The following is a 24781-nucleotide window of genomic DNA, read 5'->3' on the forward strand; positions in this document are numbered from 1 at the left end:
TCTTAGGCACTACAGTGTTACAATTAAAAGAGCATTAAGGAGGGACCTCACTGGTAGTCCAGTGGTTAAGACTTGGCATTTCCACTGCAGGGGGCACGGATTTGATATGTGGTTCCAGAACTAAGATTCCATAAGACGTGCGGTGAGGGCAAAAAAAAAAAAAAAAAAAGCATTAAAGAAATGAAAGTTATTGCCCTTGATCTGGTATTGAGGAGTCTCAAGCTCTCTGACACCCATCCTATTTTTTTGTAAGTAAATAATGCTATGTATTTAAATTCAAGGTCATCAGAACACCTTGAAGAGCACTGACTAGCAGATGTCTGTCAATAAGATGAAAATATGATATACACCTTGGTGCTTCTGATTGTCCATTACCATGATGTTTCATTTTTATAAACCTTAGGACAGTACCAAGCTATAAATTAAGTATAAATGTTGACTTTCAGTAAAATTGTGACTGCTTACAGCACAAAGGTTAGCAACAATGGATACCCGAGGGCAGTAATAAAATGTTACATACAGTTTCTCTTATCATTTTAGGGGAAAAAATTAATTTGTCATATTGCCACTGTACTAGTAAAGTGAGGCTATAGTTAAGGGGAAGTGAATAGAGAGCACAGATGCTTATAGCAATGCATAAAAGCACAAAGTCAAATCAAATAATTTAAATGTTTACCTAACATTTTAGCAATAAGAAATCTAAACATGTGAGTTTCCTTTTAGTAAATTTTCATAACTTGATGCACCATAAAATGCTGACATAACTTCTGACTTACATATTAAATTACATAAAACACAGTTTGAAGACTTTTTTTTAAATTTTAATTCTTTAAATATTAGAATCAGCAGACACTAATATTATTATTCTGAACCTGGATCTGCATCAATCTGAAGTATGGCTGAGTCTACGGCCATACCACCCTGAATGCAACTGACCTTGTCTGAAGGATGGTTGATAGGCTAAATATGAGGATCGAAAAAATTTAAAAAAAAACAAAACACTTTCTAGGTGAAAACTTTCTTTTATACACAAAATTGGTGGAAAATGCCTGATTTTCATATGAGTATTGTATTTAGAGAAACAGGAAGGTATGGAAGAAAGGTTGTTTTTCCCAACTTGCAAAACACAAAAAATGCCCAGCAATTGAAAGCATCTTGCAAACCACTTAGGGATACAGAAACTTAGATTTTAACAAAAGCAGGAGTAACTTTGAATTACAATTGTCCTTAGTTGTGAATGCACCTAAAAACTTGTTTATAAAGCTGCACAAACGGTAAGTCTTTTGAAAGATCCCACCAAAACATTCACCAAATAACCCAGAACACTTACAGTATTACTCATCATATTATTATTTCAAGCTCTCACTGGTTAACTATACAGATAGAGCACATCGCTACACACATACTTCACTCCGAATTCAGCACCATGAAACCGCTTCTCTAAGAGGTCGACACAATAATCTTTAATTGATCTAGGAACTCTGGCACTGAAAGCGTGCATAACACAAGGTAATGATGTCGTCACCGAGGGACGACAAGAATAGAACCCAAATCCCTTGACTCCCCAGCTTGTGTTTTCCACTAATTGTGCTCCTTTTACTCATTCGAGAGCATCAAGTGTGAAGGGCTGGAGAAGGGAGTGGACACATGCGCCAGGGTCGCAAGGTGGAGACAGTCCAGAAGGTCCTCAGGAATCACTCCTTGGCACTTGTCGTTTGTTTCGGCTGAGGACGATGAAAGCTGCAGCAACCACCAACCCTTGGGACCAAGAACTGGAACTAGGTACTGCCCGTGGCGGTAACTTGTCTCTTCATTTTAGGCCTTTCCCCCTTTTCACGGCTCCCTCGCGGCCAGCCCTAACGTTCTCTCCCCATCCTCAGCTCTACTCCGCACTGGAGTCCCCGCTGACCTTTGTAAAAGGCGGCTGCGCTGCATCCGTCCTCCACCTGGCCCCGCGTACAGTCCTTAGGACAGGTGTTCTAGGGGGAGGGGGAGGTTTCCCTAGAACATGAACGGTAATCAAGCGTTAGCAATGGGTTTCAACTGTTACCAACTTGAGAGGTGAGAACCGGGGTAGATACCCAAGTCAGCTCTGCGTGGGTCTGTGCAGCTCATCACGACAAAGCAAAATGTAGACATACATGCACAGAGCTTTTCTCTCTAGCTGGGAGCCTTACACAGCTCAACCGTCCCTTAGGCAACCTCCCGCTGGAGGACGCCTTCTGGAGCGCGCGTGTTTACACTCTCCCTGGACCGGGGGTGCCGGAGAATATCGCTCGCGGACTCTGGGGGATTCCAAACCGTTACTCCGCCCGCCGGGGTGGGGAAAGCCCAACGGCTGAGCCTGCGCAGTTGGGCCAGGTCGGCACCAGGGTCCCGGCGCACTACAAGTCCCAGAAGGCAAAGCTCCGCGCGGGGTGGAGGAGCCGGGGGGGGGGGGCGCGGCGGCCGCCTTACCTGCCGCGAGCTTAGTCCTCCGGCTACTACCGGCTCTCCCCCTCCCCCGTTCTCGTCAGTCTCCTCTCCGCGTTAAAAGGCTACTTCCTCTGGAAGCACATGAGAGGAACCCTTAGCAACCTCTACACTGACGTCCCCGCGTACTCGCTTTTTCTCTCTCTGCCCGAACTGTGCCTGACTCCCTCATGGGAGTCGGCTAGCGGACTCAAGACAAGGGAACTTTCGGAGGCACCAACCTGGGCCACCTGGTCACACTTCCGCCTCCCGGGCTCCGGAAGGTACCGCGCACGCGCTCCCTGCGACTCCGGCGCGGTTGACTTCCGCTCCCACTGTGCCCTGCGAGTCGAATCATGGATCACACTGGTAAGGAGGCGGAGGCAGTGGGGGTCCAGGTTCCATGCCCCCTTGGCCGGCCTGGGACTAGTCGCCCCGCGAACATAGAGGGGTTACACTCGCCTTACAGCACTGGGGTGTGGCGGCGAGGAAGAAATCTCACAGACCCCCTTCCCGTGTCCGGCCAGGGCCTGCTACTTCCTGGCCTACTCTCCGATGTGGTACCTACAGCCTCGGTGCCGGCAACGGCAGCTCCTTCTGAGCCCGGAGCCGGCACCGCGGGGGGCGCGGGCTTCGCAGAGAGGAGAGAGCGCCGGCAGGTTTTTTCCTCATTTTGGCTGCTCTGCCCTATGTTAGGGGGACTGGCGGCTAGAGAGTCTGGGAAGTCTCTTACGCTGGGAGTCGATGTGCTAGAGTGGGTTAGAGACTTCCTGCTGTTTCAGTCAGCTTTGGGCGGGTGCTGCGGTGGTCACTGCCTGTCGTTGTTGTTTCTCCGGTCTTTCTTGGACTAGAAGTGGGAGAAGGGAGTCGGATATGGTTTTGGGAATGATACCGGGAGCAGCTTTTCTGCTTAAGCCTATAGCAGGCCCCGCGCTTCAGCTGTGGTCCTTAACCACCAGTCTTGAGCTTAAAACCAAGATATTCTCATCACTTTATCCAAGTAAGAATGGCTCCACTCTTTCTTAAGTGTTTTTTGTCTTTTGCTTCCTTGCAGTTTTTTGATGTTGAATGAGTGCATTTGGAGTTAGATACTGCTCCGTTCAGTTGTATCAGCCGTATTACTAGTAGGGTGATAAAAGGCTTTTTCCAGTATCAAGTATTAGTTAGGATTCCTCAGTCATCAACTGTCTACTTAATTTCATATATATGTATATACAGATACTTTTCTAGGCTTGGAGGTGGAATGGTAAACAAGATGAACTGAGTCCCTGTCCTAATGGAGGTTACGTTCTATTGGGAAAACCACAATGAACAAGTTTTTAGAAATACAGATTATTATGAGGGCTTTGAAGAAGACATATGGGGCTGTGACAAAGACTGTTAGGTGGAAGCTTCAGAGACGGTGGTCAGGAAGAGTCTTTTTAGGAAAGTAAGATTTGTAAGCTGTGATCTGATGGATGAGAAGAATCCAGCTTGGCATAAATCACGTGGAAAGTGTTTATAACACGTACTAAGACTCTGAGGGAGGAAAATGTAGAGAAAAGCAATCAGCTGCGCTTAGGTAGAGGGAAAGAGCCCTAAGATAAGATTGGTAAGGAAGGCAGGAGTCGGGTGGTGCAAGACTTTGAAGTCCATGGTAAAGATTTGACTGTTAAGTGCAATATGAAGCCGTTGAACAGAAGTAGAGGAGGAACATAATCTCTTTTTAAAAGGATAATAGGTTGTTGTATGAAGAATGGTGTAAGAGAAGAGGCAAGTTAAACAGAAAATTTAGAAAGTGATTGCAATAGACCAGAAGAGAAGCTTGGTTTAGTAAAAACAGGAATGGGCAGATTCAGTGAATCTTTTGGTGGTAGAACTCAGGCCCTGGTGGATTGGTTTGGAGGCATGTGAGAGAAAGGAAAGGTGCATAGGGTTCTAGTTTGAATGGTGTCCTTTATTGGGAGACTTGGGAGAAAAATACCTTTTTTTTTTTTTTAAATGAAGTAGAGGTGCCAAGTGGGAATTTGGCAACAAGACTCTGGACTGCTAAGTATGAGGTGTGTGTTGGGACATAGAAGGGGAGATGTCAAGTGGAAATCATAGGGCAGTTTGTTTGGGACTTGGTACCATATGATGATTTTAAGGCATGAGGATGGATGAGATCACTTAAGGAAAGGGAAAACAGTAGAGAAGAGGGCCTAGCAGCAGGCTCTAGGGAACTCTAGTGTTTGGAAGTTTTATAGAATTGAAACCCTGAAATCTTGGTGTTAGAGTAGCAAACGTGCCACGTTAGCGAAATGTTTCTCGTTTGAGCCTGTTATTGGAATTGGGAGTCAAGCACTTTTCACAGTTTAAGAATGTTACGTTAGGAAATTGTAATGTGGGTTGGTGTGTATCTGAGTATTTATTATTCTACTTTTCTAAGTTAAAAGTTTGCCTAACAAAGTAAAATTCATCCTAACATGGAAATATTCACTAATGAACTGACCACTTGAAAAAATAGTTCCTGCTCAGATATCCCTGCTGCTTAACATGAGCCTCTTTTCTATTTTTTTTATCTTTAGTTAATTTCCTTATAAGGCAGTGTCCTTACCAGTTTCATGTCAGAAAATGGTATCAAATGTTGTACACTGATTGTGATTACAAACCTTACAAAATGTTCAAGTTTTCATGAAATTCATAAATGTGAATTTGGTAATTGTTTGAATCACAAGTAAAATCATTGGGAAATGAGAAAGTGCCAGATAGGCAGTAAATTGAAGACATTATGTCAGCATAGGCATCTCAAAAGGAAAATTCTAATATCAAAGGATTAAATGAGGCCCCTAGGGAAATTGATGGAACTCTCGAATGTTATGCAAAAATGACTGGTTTTGTGAACGTGCTGAAATTGTCAGTCATAAAATGAAGGCTATCCTGTAGTTTTGTAACAAAATTACTCCAAGAAACTCCTAATTAACACTTAATTGAGTCTTTGGCCATTCTAAAAATTAGCACTTAGTTGTAACTGTAACTTAAATTTTGTAAAAATATTTCTTGGTTCCTTTAATTCAAGATAAAATTCTGCACAAATCTTTTAAAAACCTATATAATACAATATTCCATATTAGGCCTTTTACAGTGGATTTCACTTCATATGGGCGGTTATATCCTAAATTCTCACTTTCTGTAATATCCAAGGACTTTCGTTGTTAGGGGCTTTAGGGTTTTTAGTTGTGATATTCAAAAGGAAATTGTGCTGTATATTTTGACTCTTAATAAACCCCCCAAGCCCCAAGATAAACCCAGAGTGATGTCACTGTTAACAGCTGTACTTTGCTTATGAGCTTGGGGTCTGAGGCAGGCTGCAAGATGTTAGAGGGCAGCAGGCTCTCGAAAGTCATAATCTTGACCTCAGGTGTCTAGGGTAGTGTGAAAAGGACTTGTAGTAATGAAGTGTCGTTCACCAACGTAAAACCGTTCAGAGTCCTTTCACTGTCGGAAAGACGACATTGAACTGTCTCTGATAACTTGCTATTTTTTTAATTCATTGAAAAATCAGGAATACCTTCTAAGCAAAAAAAAATTCATTCTGTCATACCTTTTTGCTATTATATTGTTTGTAGGTATTTTAAACAGCTAGAGTCAAAGCAGATGAAATACATTATTATCTTTTTGCTACTTCATTGCTTGTAGATATTTAGCAACTAAATAAGCAACTAGAGTGAAGCAGATGAAATACATTATGATTGTTGATACATTTTGTGAAGTATTGAGAGTTAAATCAAGATGGATTTATCCTAGTTTAAGACTTTTAACTGTCCATGTATTCCCATTCCCATGATTTTTTTTTGCAGATTAGCAGTTACGAAAATAATAATAGAAAGCAGACTGAAAGATATGTAAATAATTACGGAACGATTTTGAATTTTGTTCTGTGTATTATTGAGAAAGAGTGCAAACTGATGTGTAATTCTAGTATCCTTGGAAATCGTTACTGCTGGATAGGATACTACTTCCAAATTTGGCTTTAGTGAATTTAATGTGGATAGTTTGGTTATGTTTGTGCTGTCCTGCAGTGGCAGTTACACAGCGTTGCTCACTAATTGTCATGTTTAAAACATTACTATTTTAAATTATTTGCATTTCCTACTTTAGGGCATTTCCCTTTCTGTTTTTAGCAGTAAAGGTAAATATTTTCTGGATTGTAATATGTCGTCATGGACTTGAAAAAAGTGGCTTTTAATCTTAAAATAGAGTCAGTTGTATGAAATGATGCTCCTATTACTCATAGGACATGAGTAAATTTATTTCGTAAGCTAATAACAGAGACATAGAAGGTATCAGTTATTTAGGCCTAGTTGAAGTACAGAAATCTTGCATCCTCCTCACCTATAGTTTACCATTACAGTGCTGACTAAGAATAATGCAGTCACCTGTACAATGTTATAGTACAAGTACATTAGTGTGTGTGTTTACTACTAAATGGTGTGGTAATTCTCTGGTACTCTTGCTTGGAAAATCCCATGGACGGAGGAGCCTGGTGGGCTGCAGTCCATGGGGTCGCTAAAGACACGACTGAGCGACTTCACTTTCACTTTTCACTTTCATGCATTGGAGAAGGAAATGGCAACCCACTCCAGTGTTCTTGCCTGGAGAATCCCAGAGAAGGGGGAGCCTGGTGGGCTGCTGTCTATGGGGTCGCACAGAGTTGAACACGACTGAAGCGACTTAGCAGCAGCAGCAGGTGTGGTAATTTTTACTGTGTTCCTGAATGCTTTTTAGAAAAACTGTTTTACACCGAAGAGGATAATCACATCCCTAAAACTAATTTCATTTTCAGGGCATTATTTATTTAATTCTACCATTGTCAGTGTTAGTTTTGTGTTTCCAGTATTATTGATTGTCCTGTAGATGCAGATGACTAAATTCATTGAGTGCCTACTTTGCATGCTTGATGGAAATGATAGTTTTCTTTCTTTCTGCTGTTCTTTCTTTACCTTTTATTTCTTCTTAAAAAAAAAAACTTACAGTTGCTAGACAGAGTTTCTTACCTTAGGCTCATGAAGGATTTTATGTTTCTATAAACCTCTCTGCAATTACATGGAAAATTTTATTGTCCATCCTCTTAGGGAGAGGTTCTAGAACCTTTGTCAACTTTTTAAAGGGCTCCATGTCTTAAAAAGCATCACTTTAAGAGTTTATCCAAAGTAGAGAAAATTAGTACTTGAACTTACATAGCCTAGTATTTAAAATCAGATACTCAGCCCTTCATAATGTTGGGTATATTGCTTTTTAATACCTGTGGCAGAATAACCTTCAAAAAGAAAACCTAAAAGAAATTACAACTTTTTTCCCTAACATAGACAATGAGTTACAAGGCACTAATAGTTCTGGATCATTGGGTGGTCTTGATGTTCGAAGACGAATTCCTATAAAGCTCATCTCCAAACAAGGGAACAAAGCCAAAGCTTCACCTCGAACTCCAAGGACTATAAACAGGATGCCTGCAAAGGCTCCAGCTGGTGATGAAGGTAATGTGTTTAACAGGTCCAAAAGTCTTTTATATCTGATTCCACCAAATAAGCCATGTGATTTTATTTACTTTTAGCCACCTCTTTTTTTATCTTAAATATGCTCTTCTTCAGTCTTTTGACTTGTCATTTTGACATATTTTACTTTCTATCCCTTTATAAATGTTTTTGATTTATTTTCTTTTGTTGTTGAAAGTAACACTATTGTTTAGAAAAATCTAAACAATATTGCAGAAAACGTAACGCTAAAGTAAAATTGTCCTCCTCCCATTTTTATTCTCCCCTCAAATAATCCCTGGTATGACTTTTTCATAGTTGCTTTAAAACTGCCCCCCCCCTTTTTTTGTAAGATGCTTGTGAGATTCTGCCTTCTCAGTAGATTCAGGTGTATCTTATTTAAGAAAATGGGTTTAGTAATTTCAGTTATGGATATACCATAATTTATTTTAACAATTTTTTAAAAACATTTTGCTGTTAAAGACAATTTTGCAGTAAATGTCCTTATTTATTTAGTATGTATATTTTGTAGACTACACACCCTAGTATGTATATTTTGAAATTTAAATTTTGCATGAATTTGGGCATTTTAGAACTTGGTGGATTTAGAATTTATGCATTTTAAAATTTAATAGATGTTGTCAAATGGTTCTTCAAAAATAGTATATCACTTTATACTCCCACACCAATGTTGGTACTATTATCCTTTACAGATTTTTGTACTGATATACATTTCTTTAATTTAGGGTGGTGCTGTATGTTTTCATAGTATTGGTCATTTCTTTTTTCTAGGCTCTATCTGTTCATATTCTTTTCCCATTTTTTTCTGTTTGATTGTCTTTCTCTTGATTTTTATGAGTTCTTTGTAGATTAACAAAATTGGCTTTTGTTATATGTTGTGTATATTCCCTATTTGTCTTTTAAACTTTATGTATAAAATTTTTATTGTAGAGAAGCTTGACAATTCTTGTAGTCAGACATTCAGTCTTTTCTACTGAACTTCTGGGTTTTATGTCATCCTTAGAAAGGCCTTTCACCATTTTGTGAGTATAAAACAGTTTTTATGGCCTATGGGCCAAATCCAGTGCTGTTTTTTATCAATAAAGTTGTATTGGAACACATGCCTGCCCATTCTTTTAAGTATTGTTTGGCTGTTTTCGGGCTTCCCAGGTGGGTCAGTGGTAAAGAATCCACCTGCCAATACAGGAGACTCGGGTTCCATCCCTGGGTTGGGAAGATCCCCTGGAGTAGGATATGGCAACCTGTTCCAGTGTTCTTGCTTGGAAAATCCCATGGACAGAGGAGCCTGATGGGCTGTATATAGTCCATGGGGTCACAAGGAGTTGGACATGACTGAGCTTAGGGCACACAACACATGGCTGCTTTCACACTATATTGGCATAGTTGAGTAATTGCAGGTATGGCAATATTTACTTAATTGGTCTTTAGGCAGATAAAGTTTGCTGCTTTGGAACTTTTATGGATGTATGTTTGGTTGTTAAAACAAAAATAGGGTGTGACTTGAAGTGGGAGGTGATGAAGAGAGATCTGAGAGGAAAGGGCTAGAAAGGGGATTTTAGCTTTTTTGCATTGTTTTACTGTTACACAATAATTTATTTATACATTACTGTATAGTTTTAAAAAATTATTTTAAAACTAGAAAGGCCAGAGATGGAGTACCCTAGGTTATTGATGGAACAGCAGCTGCTGCTTTGTTATCTATACAGATACATGTAGAGTTTAATGATGGGAGTATAGGTTGAACCACTCTGGATAATGATAATGTGCTCATGATTTTCTTGGCTCTTGTTCTGCTCAATAATTTTCTGAGTTTTAGATGAGTAGAAAAATTAACTTTCCGTATTTTGAGTTTTCGATGACAGCAGCTTTTATAAGATATAAATGGGCCATATAAGAGCCTAGGGTCACTCAGATGTAACTTAGAAGAACTCTGTATTTGTGTTGCAGGTAATTAGATAGCAATACACTGGTGTATCAGTATCAGCTTCAAGACATTATTGCATCTCTTCCTGTGTGTCTGTCTGCAGATGTTAACCAGTTCTAGGGCCAAAAGTCATGAGAAGCCTGGCATATTGAAGGGATAGATTTGTCTTTTCAGCTTTACTTTAGGTAATTGGATTCTACTTAGAATCCCCATCAGACTGTTCACTGGCTTTCTTTTCTTTTGTATAAGATGAGAGGATTGCCATCAACTTTTTAATCAGGTCAGAGAAATTGAGCCCATTTGATCTTCATCTTGAAGTTTATTGATATTGATACATACGTTATAGGGGAGGAGACTTGTAGATATTATATAAATTTTGCTGTTTGGGTGAATAACCAGGGAAAGGTCTTAATTGAAATGATGATGTATAAGTATGTTGAGGTTTCTAAAATCAGGTTCAGTTTAAAGCTGAAGAAGAGGTTACCTAATTTTCTAAGTCATAAGAAGAAAGCCTTCAGAATTCTTTGTTAATCCTTTGGCACTAATACCAGTTACAACGTAATACCACTTTTATAGGTGATCAGAATAAATGACAATCAGTAATCTGTGTAATAATCATGATGATAATTATTAGTAGTTTTATACCAGAAATAGTCTGGTGGGTTAATATGAGCTCTTGAATAGGAGTGGAGAGATCGGAGATCCCTTCCTAGCTCCGCCTCTGTGTGTTGTTATGGTCTCCAGTACTGCAGTATTCTCAGGCATGAGAATTGGACTACATGGGTCCCAGGATCATTTCTAGCAGCTGTTTATTAAGACTTGATTATGCTGTTCTTAGAGGAGCTTTGAAAGGTGTCAGTGAACAGGTCCATGTACAAAATAGAAATACAGGTCTATGTACCTGTATTTCCAAAATGAAATTTGAGATGTGAAAAGCTAATAGGTAACATTTTGTTTTCTCAGAAGGATTTGATTATAATGAAGAAGAACGGTATGACTGTAAAGGGGGTGAACTGTTTGGAAATCAACGAAGATTTCCTGGACACCTTTTTTGGGACTTTCAGGTATAACTAAAAATAAAAAAATTTATTAGAACAATAAAACATTTTAAATACTTTATTAGGACAATTTAGATTGCATAAAGAATAGTGTGAACTTCTATTATAATTATATCTTTCAGTACCCATAAATCATTTGTTAATGCCCTATTTCACTGTTTCTAAAAATAATCTGAAGTAATTTTCAGTGACGTCAAGTAAAATGAATAAGTAATAACACTGTCAAAGGGGGAAAAAACCCCAAACTGATGGTGGCCCAAATAATGTGGCATATGTGGAAATTATATCGAGACCTTCATTTCTAATTGTTTTAGTAACTTTTATACTAACCAATTCATCGTGTAATTTATAGATATAATTTTTAGAAATGCTTAAGGAAATTTTAATTATATCGTTTCAACAGATAAACATCTTAGGTGAAAAGGATGATACTCCAGTTCATTTCTGTGACAAATGTGGATTACCTATTAAAATTTATGGGCGAATGGTAAGTATAACTAAGTTAAATTCTGTTTTTATAAATTTATATATTTGTGTAGAGATTAGGACTCTGAAATTTAAGTAGATAGATTTATTATTGTTTAACAATAAAGTTTATAACAAATAAGTATAAAATAGCTAAGGAAAGCGTGGGGATAATATGCATTTAATAAAATTATCTTCACAGATTCTTGGATTGCTTGTAAAATATTAATTAAACTAATTCTGAAAACTAATTTCTTTGGATGGTTTGATCCTGAAGGAAAAATTTTTTTTTTCTTTAACAGAAGAAATCAATTATTTCTAAAGGCTAAAATTTTTAATATAAAACTTAATTAAATATTATTATGATTTCTGAGAATTGAATTCTAAGCACTTAAAATACAGCCCTAACTGTAATTTTATAGTAATTTTGATATATAAAAAGATAGTTTTACATTTTTGTTGGAAAAAAATTAAATTCACTGTTAAATCTGTGGTGGTAGAAGCCGTGGATTCTGCATTGTTGCTTTGCTGTGTGGCATAACTAAATAACAGTAATGAATTGTGAGTTTTAAAATAGTGTAACATTATTTTACTATGTCCTTCTGATTTATTTTTAAATATTTGTGAGTTCATTAACTTAAGACTACCAGGGAAGAAGTCTACTTACATTAAATGTAGAAGATACTTGTTCTTTCACTGCCATGAAATACTTTCTGGAGATAACAGGATTAGATTCTTCAGGAGCTTTTAACCTGTAGGGACCATGAACGTGCATGTGTATGTTTTTTGGGGGAAAGGGCCAAAGTTTTCACTACATTCTCACAAAGAGCTTTGTGACTGAAAAAGGTTAACTGTTGCTTTTATGTAATTAGTACTTAATAAATGTTCATTTTAACGAACAGTTCTCAAGTGCCTTCTATGTCTAGGTCACTGCCCTTACTGTTGCTTTTTATAGAAGTATTTTAATTTGTTCTAGAATACTTAACTGTAACATGTCTCTGTTCACAGATTCCATGCAAGCATGTTTTTTGCTATGACTGTGCTATTTTACATGAAAAAAAGGGAGATAAGATGTGTCCAGGGTAAGATCATCATTAAATTTTTAAATAATAAGGGTTGTAATATAATGACTTATAATCTAGGTTAAAGGTGAGGATATGATATAGACCAGTGGCAAGATGCCAAGTGTGTAGACCTGGCTAATGTTTCTCTGTGAGCCTCGAGTTGACCGTAACCTTCTTAGGATAGGGCTAATTAGCTATTATCAGTTAATTCACATTGGCCAAAATAACAATAATAAATACATCACAAAGTTAGCATTATAAACAAAAAATATTTTCTTATTTTAATGGGATGCTAGACAGGTAGTATCACGTAGTGATTTAGAGCAAAGACTCTGGAATTAGAATTCCTGGATTCAAATCTCTATTTTGTGATTTATTAGCTATGTCACATAGGCGATTTCTTTATCTGTAAAATGGAGCTAATAATAGTACTTACCTCCCTGGGTTATTATTAGAAGTAAATGAGTAGCAGATAGCAAGTACTGTTTAAGTATAAACTCTTATTTATTGCCTTCAAATCTGATAATGTCTTGAGTACATCTTAGAACCCCTTCGTGTTCTAAGACAGGCTCAGACAAGTTAAGACATTGGGAGGTGTTGATCGATAGTGATCTATTTGGGGATGGTCTTGAAGGATCCAGAATAAACTATGAATTTTTATATCAATTCAGAGCCCCTGATAGAAGATTTAAGAAAAACTTAGAAACTTATTTGGAACAACTGTAGGCTTTCCCTAAGTTAGAACCTATCCCAAGGGTTGTAGTATTAGTTGATAACAAAAATGTGGACAGTTGTAAGGGATAATTTTCTTCTATGGTGTAGGAAGATTGGCATCTGTGAGAAAGAATGAATGATTCATTAACAAACCAGTAAGAATTAGTTCTTCTCTTAGCATATTTTTATTAGCCCTTTAAAGTCAGATATTATAAATTTTACAGTGTGAGTTTAAAGAATATTTTCTCAATAGAATTATAATTCAGAAGCATTAGGAAATTAAAAGTGCATATTCACTATTTGCCTCATTTTCTGTAGTGCCCGATTTTCCAACACAGTGTACATCCACTTAAATTCTATAGTAAATTTGATTGCCTCGTTGAGATAAGGGATTTTGGATGTTGTAAAACACCATGTAGAGGACATCAAAGATTTTCTCTTTTATGTAAGTGTTTTGATGTTAATATTTAAAAAAGAGAATTTAGTTTTCAAGTTTTTCAGTGTAACTTCAGTAAGCATATCACTGGTTGGCTATTAGGTGTATTAAAACGTAAGCTTATCTGGATTTACAGACCTGGGTCAGGAAGTGAAGAAATGACAATCCAAATTAATGTAAATATTATATACTAATGCTTAAGCATCACCCAAAGAAATGCCCTCCCTCCCATCCTGTTACTGTGGAGCTATTTCAGAGTTTACAGCAAATTAGAAGCAAAAAATGAAAAGTGTGCCAAATGGCCACTAAAGGGAAGCCTCCTAAGTATGAAGAAGTAGTACCAGCCTACAGTGAGGAAGGAACACCAGCCACCACTCAAAATCAAGAATATGGAGCCATTTGATACAGGTCATATGACCTGACCCACGTATTCAATGATGATAGCTTATACACCGTTAGTGCTTAACTAATCATTAAGTCCTGTCATTTTCACTGTTTCATTGATGTTTCAAATGTTCTTTTAAGTAGGGTGAAGTCTAAATAAAAACATTATGAGTTAGATTAGAGGTTATAACCCATTTTACAGATAAAGAAACAAAGTTTAAATGACTTCTCCAAGATCTCAGAGCCAATACTAGATCCCAGTTCCAATTCCTAGTTCAGTTTTCTTTCTACTGTTTTAAGAAGCCTTCTAAAGGCAAAAGTGGATTAAAAGACAGTGAATGAAGAAGAATAGTTACAATTTGACTCTGACTCATTAAGAAAATAATTGAGTTAAATTTAGTGTTTATAATTTAGAAAAGTAGGAGTGTGTAATACTTTGTAGTAGTAAATTTGTCTGACAATTCAGGAAGACCCCCTCCTTGAAAGGATTCTTGGCATTCATGGTTTGAATTTAAAATACTGTTTAATATTAAGAACCTGATGATTAGGATGATCCTGTTTATTTTTGTAGTTCTTACAACACCTTTCACTTAGTATCTTCTACTTAGTATTATTTGCTCAGAAAATTGCTTACTGGTCAATAAATACTCTACAAGTTTGCATTCTGTGATGCTGACAGATCCTTTGGTTTGCCCTTCCTGGATTTTGGGGGTTTTTTGCACACAGATGCAAAACATAGAATTGTTTGTGAAAATCAGATAAATTCTAAATCTTGGTAAGAAAAGGTCTTTGCTTCAAACATACTCTGTTTGATAAACACTTTAAATTTTTTTCTTAAGAGTTTTGATGTTGACAGAAATGCTGATGCTTAATAGCAAACAGACCACAAAGTGGAAAAGATTAAAGGTTCACTTACATTAACTATAACTTTTAATTATGAACTTTTTGCAGTGTTTTCCATAATAAAATTTAAAACTAGTCATATCTTTGAAATTTAGTGCATTATTTTTATAGTCTGTTTTTAGTAAATCAAACTTTTTTCCCCTTCTAATTTAGCTGTAGTGATCCTGTGCAGCGAATTGAGCAGTGTACACGAGGTTCTCTCTTCATGTGTAGCATTGTTCAAGGGTGCAAGAGAACATACTTGTCTCAGAGAGACTTACAGGCTCATATCAACCACCGCCATATGAGAGCTGGAAAACCTGTTACCCGGGCTTCACTTGAAAATGTTCATCCTCCTCCTATTGCCCCACCACCAGCTGAAATCCCCGATCGTTTTATCATGCCGCCAGACAAGCACCATATGAGCCATATTCCGCCAAAGCAGCACATCATGATGCCACCACCTCCTTTGCAACATGTGCCCCACGAGCACTATAATCAGCCACATGAGGATATTCGTGCTCCTCCAGCTGAATTGTCCATGGCTCCACCTCCACCTCGCTCAGTCAGTCAGGAAACCTTTCGTATTTCAACAAGAAAACACAGCAATTTAATAACTGTCCCTATTCAGGATGACTCAAATCCAGGTGCTAGAGAACCACCACCTCCTGCCCCTGCACCTGCTCACCATCATCCTGAATATCAGGGTCAACCAGTGGTCTCGCACCCTCATCATATTATGCCTCCACAGCAACATTATGCACCACCCCCACCTCCTCCACCACCAATAAGCCATCCAATGCCACATCCTCCCCAGGCTGCAGGTACTCCTCACTTGGTGTATAGCCAAGCTCCACCTCCACCAATGACCTCTGCTCCACCACCAATTACCCCTCCCCCTGGACATATTATTGCCCAGATGCCACCTTATATGAATCATCCTCCTCCAGGACCTCCCCCACCTCAACATGGTGGTCCACCTGTAACTGCACCCCCTCCTCACCATTACAACCCCAACTCTTTACCCCAGTTCACTGAAGATCAAGGAACTCTGAGCCCTCCATTTACACAACCAGGGGGAATGAGTCCTGGTATATGGCCTGCACCAAGAGGGCCACCTCCTCCTCCACGAATGCAGGGTCCGCCTTCTCAAACCCCACTTCCTGGACCACATCATCCAGATCAGACAAGATACAGACCGTATTACCAATGATAATAGTATTCTGAACTGATGATATGATGAGGAAACAAAACTTACACGTATAGTCAATCTTTTCTTTAAGCTTTGACTGTTCGGGGAAGAAAAAGCGCCTCTTACTGAGGTGGCTGTACAACACTTAGGGTCTTGTCTCTTAAAATGGTTTTAAATCTTGACCTTAGGATTGATTTCAAGTACTATACTGTAGTGCAGTTAAGTGGCTCAGTTGAGCACAGCTATATTTTAAGAACTTTGTTCCCCTAGTGTGGTAAATTGACCCAGAGGTGACCATTTGTAAAAAAAAAAAAAAAAAAAATGAAAACGTTTTTCCATCGTTCCACTTTCAAAAGTACGTCTTTTGTTAAACCCAATGTTTTAAGTTTTTCTTGTGATACATTTTGTTAACCTGTGTAAAAGGATTAAATTTCAATATGGTTGTAAAAACGCTATTTTTATGTGAACTTTAGTGCAGCCACATACTGTTTTTTAAACCATATGTTTTACCACTAATTTCCCAAAGTTACAATAAAATCCTAAAAGTAAAAATCTAATAGAATTTACTGTAAGCCAGACTGTTAAATGGTAGAAAATTATTTCACATTTTAGGCACTGAAATTTTGAGGTATATTAGGTATATAATGCACTTCACTTGGATGCCTTTCATTTATAGGCAGCCTCAGGAGCACCAAAATACATTGAAATTCCAGTACTAAGAATATTTATGTCTGTAATGTTAAGAGGCATTGCTTGTATTTTTGGAAGATAGGGCCAAAGTAATCAACTCTATAGGCTCCAAGCTGTTGGGGATGCTGTTAACTCATTAATGCTTTTTACCGAATGGTTGGAGTCACATGATGCATCACACTTATTAACCTTAAGTAACATTTTATAGAACTGTGTAAGTGGTATTCTTTAGATGAAGTGTGTTCCTCTCTGCTCATTGTCTGAAACTAAATATTTAGGGCTGAATAGGCTTTATGTAATTCCTCATTTCATGGTAGAATTTAATCCTGTGCTTAAGTGGATTCTTGTTTATTGGGTTTTAAAGTATAATTTGGATGCCATGGAGGAATTTGAATACTGTATTAATGAAGGATGTTCTTGTAATCACATACTTGCGTTGCTCAGGTTTCATTACTGTATGATAAGGTGTTTTTCTCTAACTTGACATTTAAAAACTATTACTGACTTCCTGTTTCTTTTATTGGTTAAGCAGTCTAAAACTTGGAACATTTTTTTAGCATAGAGTCAACAGTGAAGACTACCAGATGATTTTGTATTGAAGAGAAAAGTAATGTCTAAATTGTGAATTTCAGTGCATTATAAGGTGCCTTCAGAGTCAGCTTTTGCATTATAGGGGCTTATTACAGTCCAGCTAAGATGACCACTTACAGTTTATACAGAATTCATATGTATAAATCAACATTCTTAGGATATTACTATATATCCTTTGAATACACCCCTGTGAAGTACTTCCTCCCCCCTAAAATGGTGCACAACATAAACATGAAATGTGTAGTATACAGATACCATTTATTATTAAATAGTTCGTAGTGTATAAATTTAGAACATTTCTTTTTGACAAGAGGTGAACTGATGGCTAATTTACCATTTAATTCTGTCAGGAACAGGCAAAGCAGTTTCTCACTTTGGATAATCTGATGCAAAGTCATCTATAAATTTAGAGCTGAAATAATATAAATGACCCTTTCAACCATGACCAGCTGAAAATAATACACTTTTTTTTTAAGTGAAAGTACGTGATTTTTCACACCTAGCAATTTGAGAGTTCAGTGTTAATGCGGTGTTTCTAATGAGAAATTGTTATTAGAAGCATAGGAGTGAAATAGTGTGAAATGGTGGTGAGTGTGTCTATCATATTACTGTAGGTACTTGGACTGGTGCAAACTTGATTACCTTTAATGGCCCTCTTTAGGAGCTGTTAAAATATTATTGAAAATTCAGTACCATTATTTTGGTTTCATGTAATAGGAAATAACAAAACTCACTTTAAAGCTTCTCAGCTATTTATGAAGAGCTCACCTGATTTAATTGAAATTCACTAGAATTGAATGTATTGAACAAAAAAATGTTATCACGGTAAAATTCCACATGTTAAGTATCGTAGGCTTTAAAATTTTTTGGTTAGGTTTAAGAAATACGTGTTATGCAGGGAGGCAGTTCAGATGAATGTGTTGTAGCAGACAGTTTTTTTTTTTTTAATGGTGTTAGACTTGAATTCATCCAGTTATTGTTTGAATGAGGGTGGGTGGGTAGAAGGATAACAAAATTACTGTTAGTGTTTCTTTCCTTAAGGAAAAAGATGTGAATCCCAGCCTTATTTCAGGGAAGCCTTTGAAGCTATGATGGACATAAGTCTAAATTAAATGTATGTATGTTTCATTATATTGCTCTTAAAAGACTACTGAGGTGGCAGTTTAATTCTTAAAAACAATAAAATGAAAGCATAAATACTATTTTGCCTAGATGAATTTTTATCTAATGATAACACATTTGGGAGAATGCAGAATTTTTCACGTCGATACAACTTTTACAGCAAAATTTCACATTTTTGGAGATTAAAACCAGCAAGGTAAACGTTAATATTTCTAAAGTGACATGCTTGTTTAGAGTATAATATATAGTATTGGGGAAAATTATCAGTTGGAAAGATTGTAAGAAACTACTTAGTATTCATTTTGCCCTGTAAAGAACCACTTGCTCAAGTTATTGTATAAGAGTCTAACACTAAAATACAAATGGAAGAGATAATTTGACCATATTTTTAAACTTGAATTAGGTCATTTTATGATATGACATATACAGAGCTGCTTTTGGCTTTGTTCTGATGTACTGGAAGAGTGTCTTTCATACATCTTTTTGGAAAAACCATGTCAACTTATTTTTGAAAAAGCGTTAAAGGAAAAAATGTGGAAAAATCTCAAGTACCTGAAACAAAAATACACTTTTCTGATTATTAGATCAACCATCAAATTGGTATATTGATGTTAATTGAAGCTTGACATAATCATACTATATTCTAATTGAAGTGGATTTATTTTTCTTTACTGGTTTGTAATTGTAATCTGTTCAGTTGTGGCCTAGACCAAGCAGACTTTACTTACTACAGTATATGCACAATCTAATAAAGCAATATTGGGTATATTAGACTTACAGGGGAAAGAGAGGTAAGCCAGTTAAAATACTTGGTAATGATACTAATAAAAATATTTGAATTTTCAAACTTTTTTTGTTTTGATTCATGCCCCTTCAGTTTTCTATCTTTGAGGGGAAAAGTGTTAAGGCAGAATTGTTAAAGCAATATTTTAGTATTTAATTTCCTCATCTCCCATTTGAATTTTTAGGCATTACAAAATCACAGGATTTAAATGAACAATGGTGGGTCATGAGTTTTTATCACTTGGGCAGGACCATGTCTTTCTAAAAATCTAGCCTATGTCTTCAGAATATCCTATTTCTATTCTAAGTTGTAAGCACCAACTTTAATACTGTATTTAAGTCCATTTCTTATTAATTTAGTCTTCCTTGGTGGCTCAGTCAGTAAAGAGTCTGCCTACAATGTGGGAGACCCAGGTTCAATCCCTGGGTTGGGAAGATTCCTTGGAGAAGGAAATGGCAACCCACTCCAGTATTCTTGCCTGGAGAATCCCATGGACAGAGGATCCTGGTGGGCTACCGTCCGTGGGGTCACAAAGAGTTGGACACGACTGAGTGACTTAACACTTTCACTTTTTCCTATTAATCTACCTTTGAAATTGTTCTCTGTCTTCAGATTGAAAAATCTGACTCCCTTTTACTTTTCTTCCTATGTGTTGCTTTCAAAACCTTATAATTTTTTTTGTATTAAAATTTGTATTCATTTCAGTTATATAAGCAGTAAGTTTTGGGGAGAAATATGTCATATTACAAGTAAAGATCCCCGTGACCACTACCATAATTTTCCCTTCCAGAGATAACCACTGTTATAACTTTGGTGTACAAATCATGTTAGTTGCAGAGCTGACAACTAAATAATAGGCTTCATGCTCTGGTTAAGCACCTTAATAATCCATGGTAAATGTAGTGTTTTGTGGTCTGTACTCAGATATGTTCTGAACACCCACCATGTGAAATATATTCATTCATTTATATGCTAGATGCCATTTCAAATTTTAAAAATTTTATATTGGAGTATTGTTGATTAATAATGTTATGTTAGTTTTGAGTATACAGCAAAGTGATTCACTTAAATATGTACATATATCCATTTTCAAATTCTTTTCCCATTTAGGTTATTACAGAATGTTGAGCAGAGCTCCTGTACTATACAGTAGGTCCTTGATGGTTAGCTGTTTTAAGTATAGCAGTGTGTACATGTTGATCTAAGCTCCCAGCCTGTACATACCCCTACCCTTCCTGGGCTTCCCTAGTGGTTCAGCTGGTAAAGAATCCGCCTGCAATGTGGGAGACACAGGTTCGATCCATGGGTTGGGAAGATTCCCTGGAGGAGGGAAGGGCTACCCACTCACGGTGTTCTGGCCTGGAGAATTCCATGGATTGTATAGTCCATGGGATAGCAAAGACTCAGACACGACTGAGCAGCTTTCACTGTCCTTCCTCACTGGTAACTGTAAGTTTGTTCTCTTTCTGATTAGTAAATTCATTTTTTCTTTTTTTAGGTTTTGCATATAAGTGATACATGATATGTTTGCTATTTGATCAGACACCATTCTAATCACTTGGGATACACAAGTCTTTAGAGACAGAGGACCAATAAATTTCGTTAAATTATATAACATGCTAGAAGTGTGATAAAATCACACTTGTCAGGAAAATAAGAATAAAGGGAAAGTAAGAATAATGTGTTGATAGCTTGGCGATTTTAAATCGAGCAGTCTGGATAGAATTCATTGAAAAGTTGACATTTGAGGAAAGATTTGAAGTAGGTAAGAGTTAACCACATATATTATGTGTGGAAGAACTTTCCAAGCAGAGGACAGAGTCTATGAAGGCTTTAAAGAAGCCTGGCATTATCTGAGGAATGGCAAGGAGACTGGACTGAAATGAGTGAGTAGTAAGAAGAGGTCAGAGAGGTAATGGCAGCGGAATGGAAAGATCACAGGCTTCCTAGGCCATTGTAAAGACTTGGACCTTATTGCTCTGACATAGCAAGCCATTGTGAGGTTCTGAGCAAAGGAATGTAATGATTGGGGTCAGTTTCTACATGTAAATTAAACACATATATGATGAACACGGGTATATAATGATGAACAAAATATGATCCCTGCCAATTAGCTTATATTCTAACCCCTTAATTTAGTAGCCCTTACGTTTTCCTCAAAAATTTTATGTTCTTTTTCAAAATACAGTGGCCAGGTGGAAAAAAAAATTAAAGTATTACAAAAATGTAATATTACATATATACAACCATAATGAGAGATAATTTATTGGATTCTGGAATTAATGTTTTCTAATTGCTTTTCTCAAGAGACAGGTCAGATGATCTGGTATTCCCATCTCTTTAAGAATTTTCCACAGTTTATTGTGGTCCACACAGTCAAAGGCTTTGGCATAGTCAATAAAGCAGAAATAGATGTTTTTCTGGAACTCTCTTGCTTTTTTGATATCCAGCGGATGTTGGCAATTTAATCTCTGGTTCCTCTGCCTTTTCTAAAACCAGCTTGAACATCTGGAACTTCACAGTTCACGTATTGCTGAAGCCTGGCTTAGAGAATTTTGAGCATTACTTTAGTAGCGTGTGAGATGAGTGCAATTTGTGCGGTAGTTTGAGCATTCTTTGGCATTCCTTTCTTTGGGATTGTAATTAAAACTGACCTTTTCCAGTCTTGTGGCCGCTGCTGAGTTTTCCAGATTTGCTGGCATATTGAGTGCAGCACTTTCACGGCATCATCTTTCAGGATTTGAAATAGCTCAACTGGAATTCCATCACCTCCACTAGCTTTGTTCGTAGTGATGCTTTCTAAGGCCCACTTGACTTCACATTCCAGGATATCTGGCTCTAGCTGAGGGATCACACCATCGTGATTATCTAGGTCGTGAAGATCTTTTTTGTACAGTTCTGTGTATTCTTGCCACCTCTTCTTAATATCTTCTGCTTCTGTTAGGTCCCTACCATGTCTGTCCCTTATCGAGCCCATCTTTGCATGAAATGTTCCCTTGGTATCTCTAATTTTCTTGAAGAGATCTCTAGTCTTTCCCATTCTGTTGTTTTCCTCTATTTCTCTGCATCGATCGCTGAGGAAGGCTTTCTTATCTCTCCTTGCTATTCTTTAGAACTCTGCATTCAGATGGGAATATCTTTCCTTTTCTCCTTTGCGTTTCACTTTTTTTTTTTTAATGAATTTATTTATTTTAGTTGGGGGCTAATTACTTTACAATATTGTAGTGTTTTTTGCCATACATTGACATGAATCAGCCATGGGTTTACATGTGTTCCCCATCCTGAACCCCCCTCCCACCTCCCTCCCCATCCCATCCCTCTGGGTCATCCCATTGCCCCAGCCCTGAGCATTTGTCTCATGCATCGAACCTGGAATGGTGTTCTGTTTCACATATGATAATATACATGTTTCAATGCTATTCTCTCAGAACGTCCCACCCTCACCTTCTCCCTCAGAGTCCGTAAGACTGTTCTATGCATCTGTGTCTCTTATTCTGTCTCGCATATAGGGTTATCGTTACCATCTTTCAAATTCCATATATATGCATTAGTATACTGTACTGGTGTTTTTCTTTCTGGCTTACTTCACTCTGTATAATGGGCTCCAGTTTCATCCATCTCAATAGAACTGATTCAAATGTATTCTTTTTAATGGCTGAGAAATATTCCATTGTGTATATGTACCACAGCTTCCTTATTGATTCGTCTGCTGAGGGACATCTAGGTTGCTTCCATGTCCTGGCTATTGTAAACAGTGCTGCGATGAACATTAGGGTACACGCGTCTCTTTCAATTCTGGTTTCCTCGATGTGTATGCCCAGCAGTGGGATTGCTGGATCATATGGCAGTTCTATTCCCAGTTTTTTAAGGAATCTCCACACTGTTCTCCATAGTGGCTGTACTAGTTTGCATTCCCACCAACTTCGCTTCTCTTCTTTTCACAGCTGTTTGTAAGGCCTCCTCAGACAGCCATTTTGCTTTTTTGCATTTCTTCTCCATGGGGATGGTCTTGATCCCTGTTTCCTGTACAATGTCACGAACCTCTGTCCATAGTTCATCAGGACCTCTATCAGATCTAGTCCCTTAAATCTATTTGTCACTTCCACTGTATAATCATAAGGGATTTAATTTAGGTCATACCTGAACGGTCTAGTGCTTTTCCCTACTTTCTTCAATTTAAGTCTGAATTTGGCAATAAGGAGTTCATGATCTGAGCCACAGTCTGCTCCTGGTCTTGTTTTGGCTGACTGTATAGAGCTTCTCCATCTTTGGCTGCAAAGAATATAATCAGTCTGATTTCGGTGTTGACCATCTGGTGATGTCCATGTGTAGAGTCTTCTCTTGTGTTGTTGGAAGAGGGTGTTTGCTATGACCAGTGCGTTCTCTTGGCAAAACTCTATTAGCCTTTGCCCTGCTTCATTCTGTACTCCAAGGCCAAATTTGCCTGTTACGCCAGGTGTTTCCTGACTTCCTACTTCTGCATTCCCGTCCCCTATAATGAAAAGGACATCTTTTTTGGGTGTTAGTTCTAAAAGGTCTTGTAGGTCTTCATAGAAGCGTTCCAGTTCAGCTTCTTCGGCATTACTGGTCGGGGCATAGACATGGATTACCATGATATTGAATGGTTTGCCTTGGAAATGAACAGAGATCATTCTGTTGTTTTTGAGATTGCATCCAAGTACTGCATTTCGGACTCTCTTGTTGACCATGATGGCTACTCCATTTCTTCTAAGGGATTCTTGCCCACAGTAGTAGATATAATGGTCATCTGAGTTAAATTCACCCGTTCCAGTCCCTCTTAGTTTGCTGATTCCTAGAATGTTGATGTTCATTCTTGCCATCTCCTGTTTGACCACTTCCAATTTGCTTTGATTCATGGACCTAACATTCCAGGTTCCTATGCAATATTGCTCTTTACAGAATCAGACTTTGCTTCTATCACCAGTCACATCCACAGCTGGGTATTGTTTTTGCTTTGGCTCCATCCCATCATTCTTTCTGAAGTTACTTCTCCACTGATCTCCAGTAGCATATTGGGCACCTACCTACCTGGGGAGTTCATCTTTCAGTGTCCTATCTTTTTGCCTTTTCATACTGTTCATGGGGTTCTCAAGGCAAGACTACTGAAGTGGTTTGCCATGCCCTTCTCCAGTGGACCACATGCTGTCAGACCTCTCCACCATGACCTGCCCATCTTGGGTAGCCCCACATGGCATGGCTTAGTTTCACTGAGATAGACAAGGCTGTGGTCCATCTGATCAGATTTCCAAATAGGAAAAGGAGTACGTCAAGGCTGTGTATTGTCACCCTGCTTATTTAACTTATATGCAGAGTACATCATGAGAAACGCTGGGCTGGAAGAAACACAAGCTGGAATCAAGATTGCTGGGAGAAATATCAATAACCTCAGATATGCAGATGACACCACCCTTATGGCAGAAAGTGAAGAAGAACTAAAGAGCCTCTTGATGTAAGTGAAAGAGGAGAGTGAAAAACTTTGCTTAAAGCTCA

At 37.8% G+C, this 24781-nt stretch overlaps 1 protein-coding gene and 1 long non-coding RNA gene across 5 annotated transcripts; one reads left to right on the forward strand and one right to left on the reverse strand.

Annotated features, from left to right (window-relative positions):
* Positions 1-1002: 1002 nt before the first annotated feature.
* LOC145524177 (uncharacterized) lies at positions 1003-2217 on the reverse strand. The gene is made up of 3 exons (XR_014067275.1): positions 2142-2217; positions 1910-2001; positions 1003-1758 (listed from the first exon to the last, which is right to left on the reverse strand). It is a non-coding gene; the product is annotated as an uncharacterized LOC145524177 (long non-coding RNA).
* Positions 2218-2788: 571 nt separating this feature from the next.
* CBLL1 (Cbl proto-oncogene like 1) lies at positions 2789-18566 on the forward strand. 4 transcript variants are annotated; one of them, XM_081535983.1, is made up of 6 exons: positions 2789-2820; positions 7779-7946; positions 10852-10952; positions 11350-11433; positions 12420-12493; positions 15066-18566. In XM_081535983.1, exons 1-6 carry the CDS (start codon positions 2808-2810, stop codon positions 16102-16104), a joined length of 1479 nt encoding a protein of 492 aa, XP_081392109.1. In that variant the 5' UTR covers positions 2789-2807; the 3' UTR covers positions 16105-18566. The 4 variants fall into 4 exon arrangements, with proteins under 4 accessions (XP_081392109.1, XP_081392111.1, XP_081392112.1 ...); XM_081535985.1 differs by having other exon boundaries at positions 10855-10952; XM_081535986.1 differs by having other exon boundaries at positions 7779-7937.
* The last annotated feature ends 6215 nt before the right edge of the window (positions 18567-24781 follow it).

The sequence above is a fragment of the Giraffa tippelskirchi genome, chromosome 10 (genome assembly GCF_054371585.1).
Source record: "Giraffa tippelskirchi isolate mGirTip1 chromosome 10, T2T-mGirTip1v1.2.pri, whole genome shotgun sequence".
NCBI classification, from domain to species: domain Eukaryota; kingdom Metazoa; phylum Chordata; class Mammalia; order Artiodactyla; family Giraffidae; genus Giraffa; species Giraffa tippelskirchi.

Coding starts and splice junctions, on each gene's coding strand:
- CBLL1 (XM_081535983.1), top strand. Junction 11,434..12,419: donor TTAAAATTTATGGGCGAATG/GTAAGTATAACT, acceptor CTCTGTTCACAG/ATTCCATGCAAGCATGTTTT. Junction 12,494..15,065: donor GGAGATAAGATGTGTCCAGG/GTAAGATCATCA, acceptor CTTCTAATTTAG/CTGTAGTGATCCTGTGCAGC.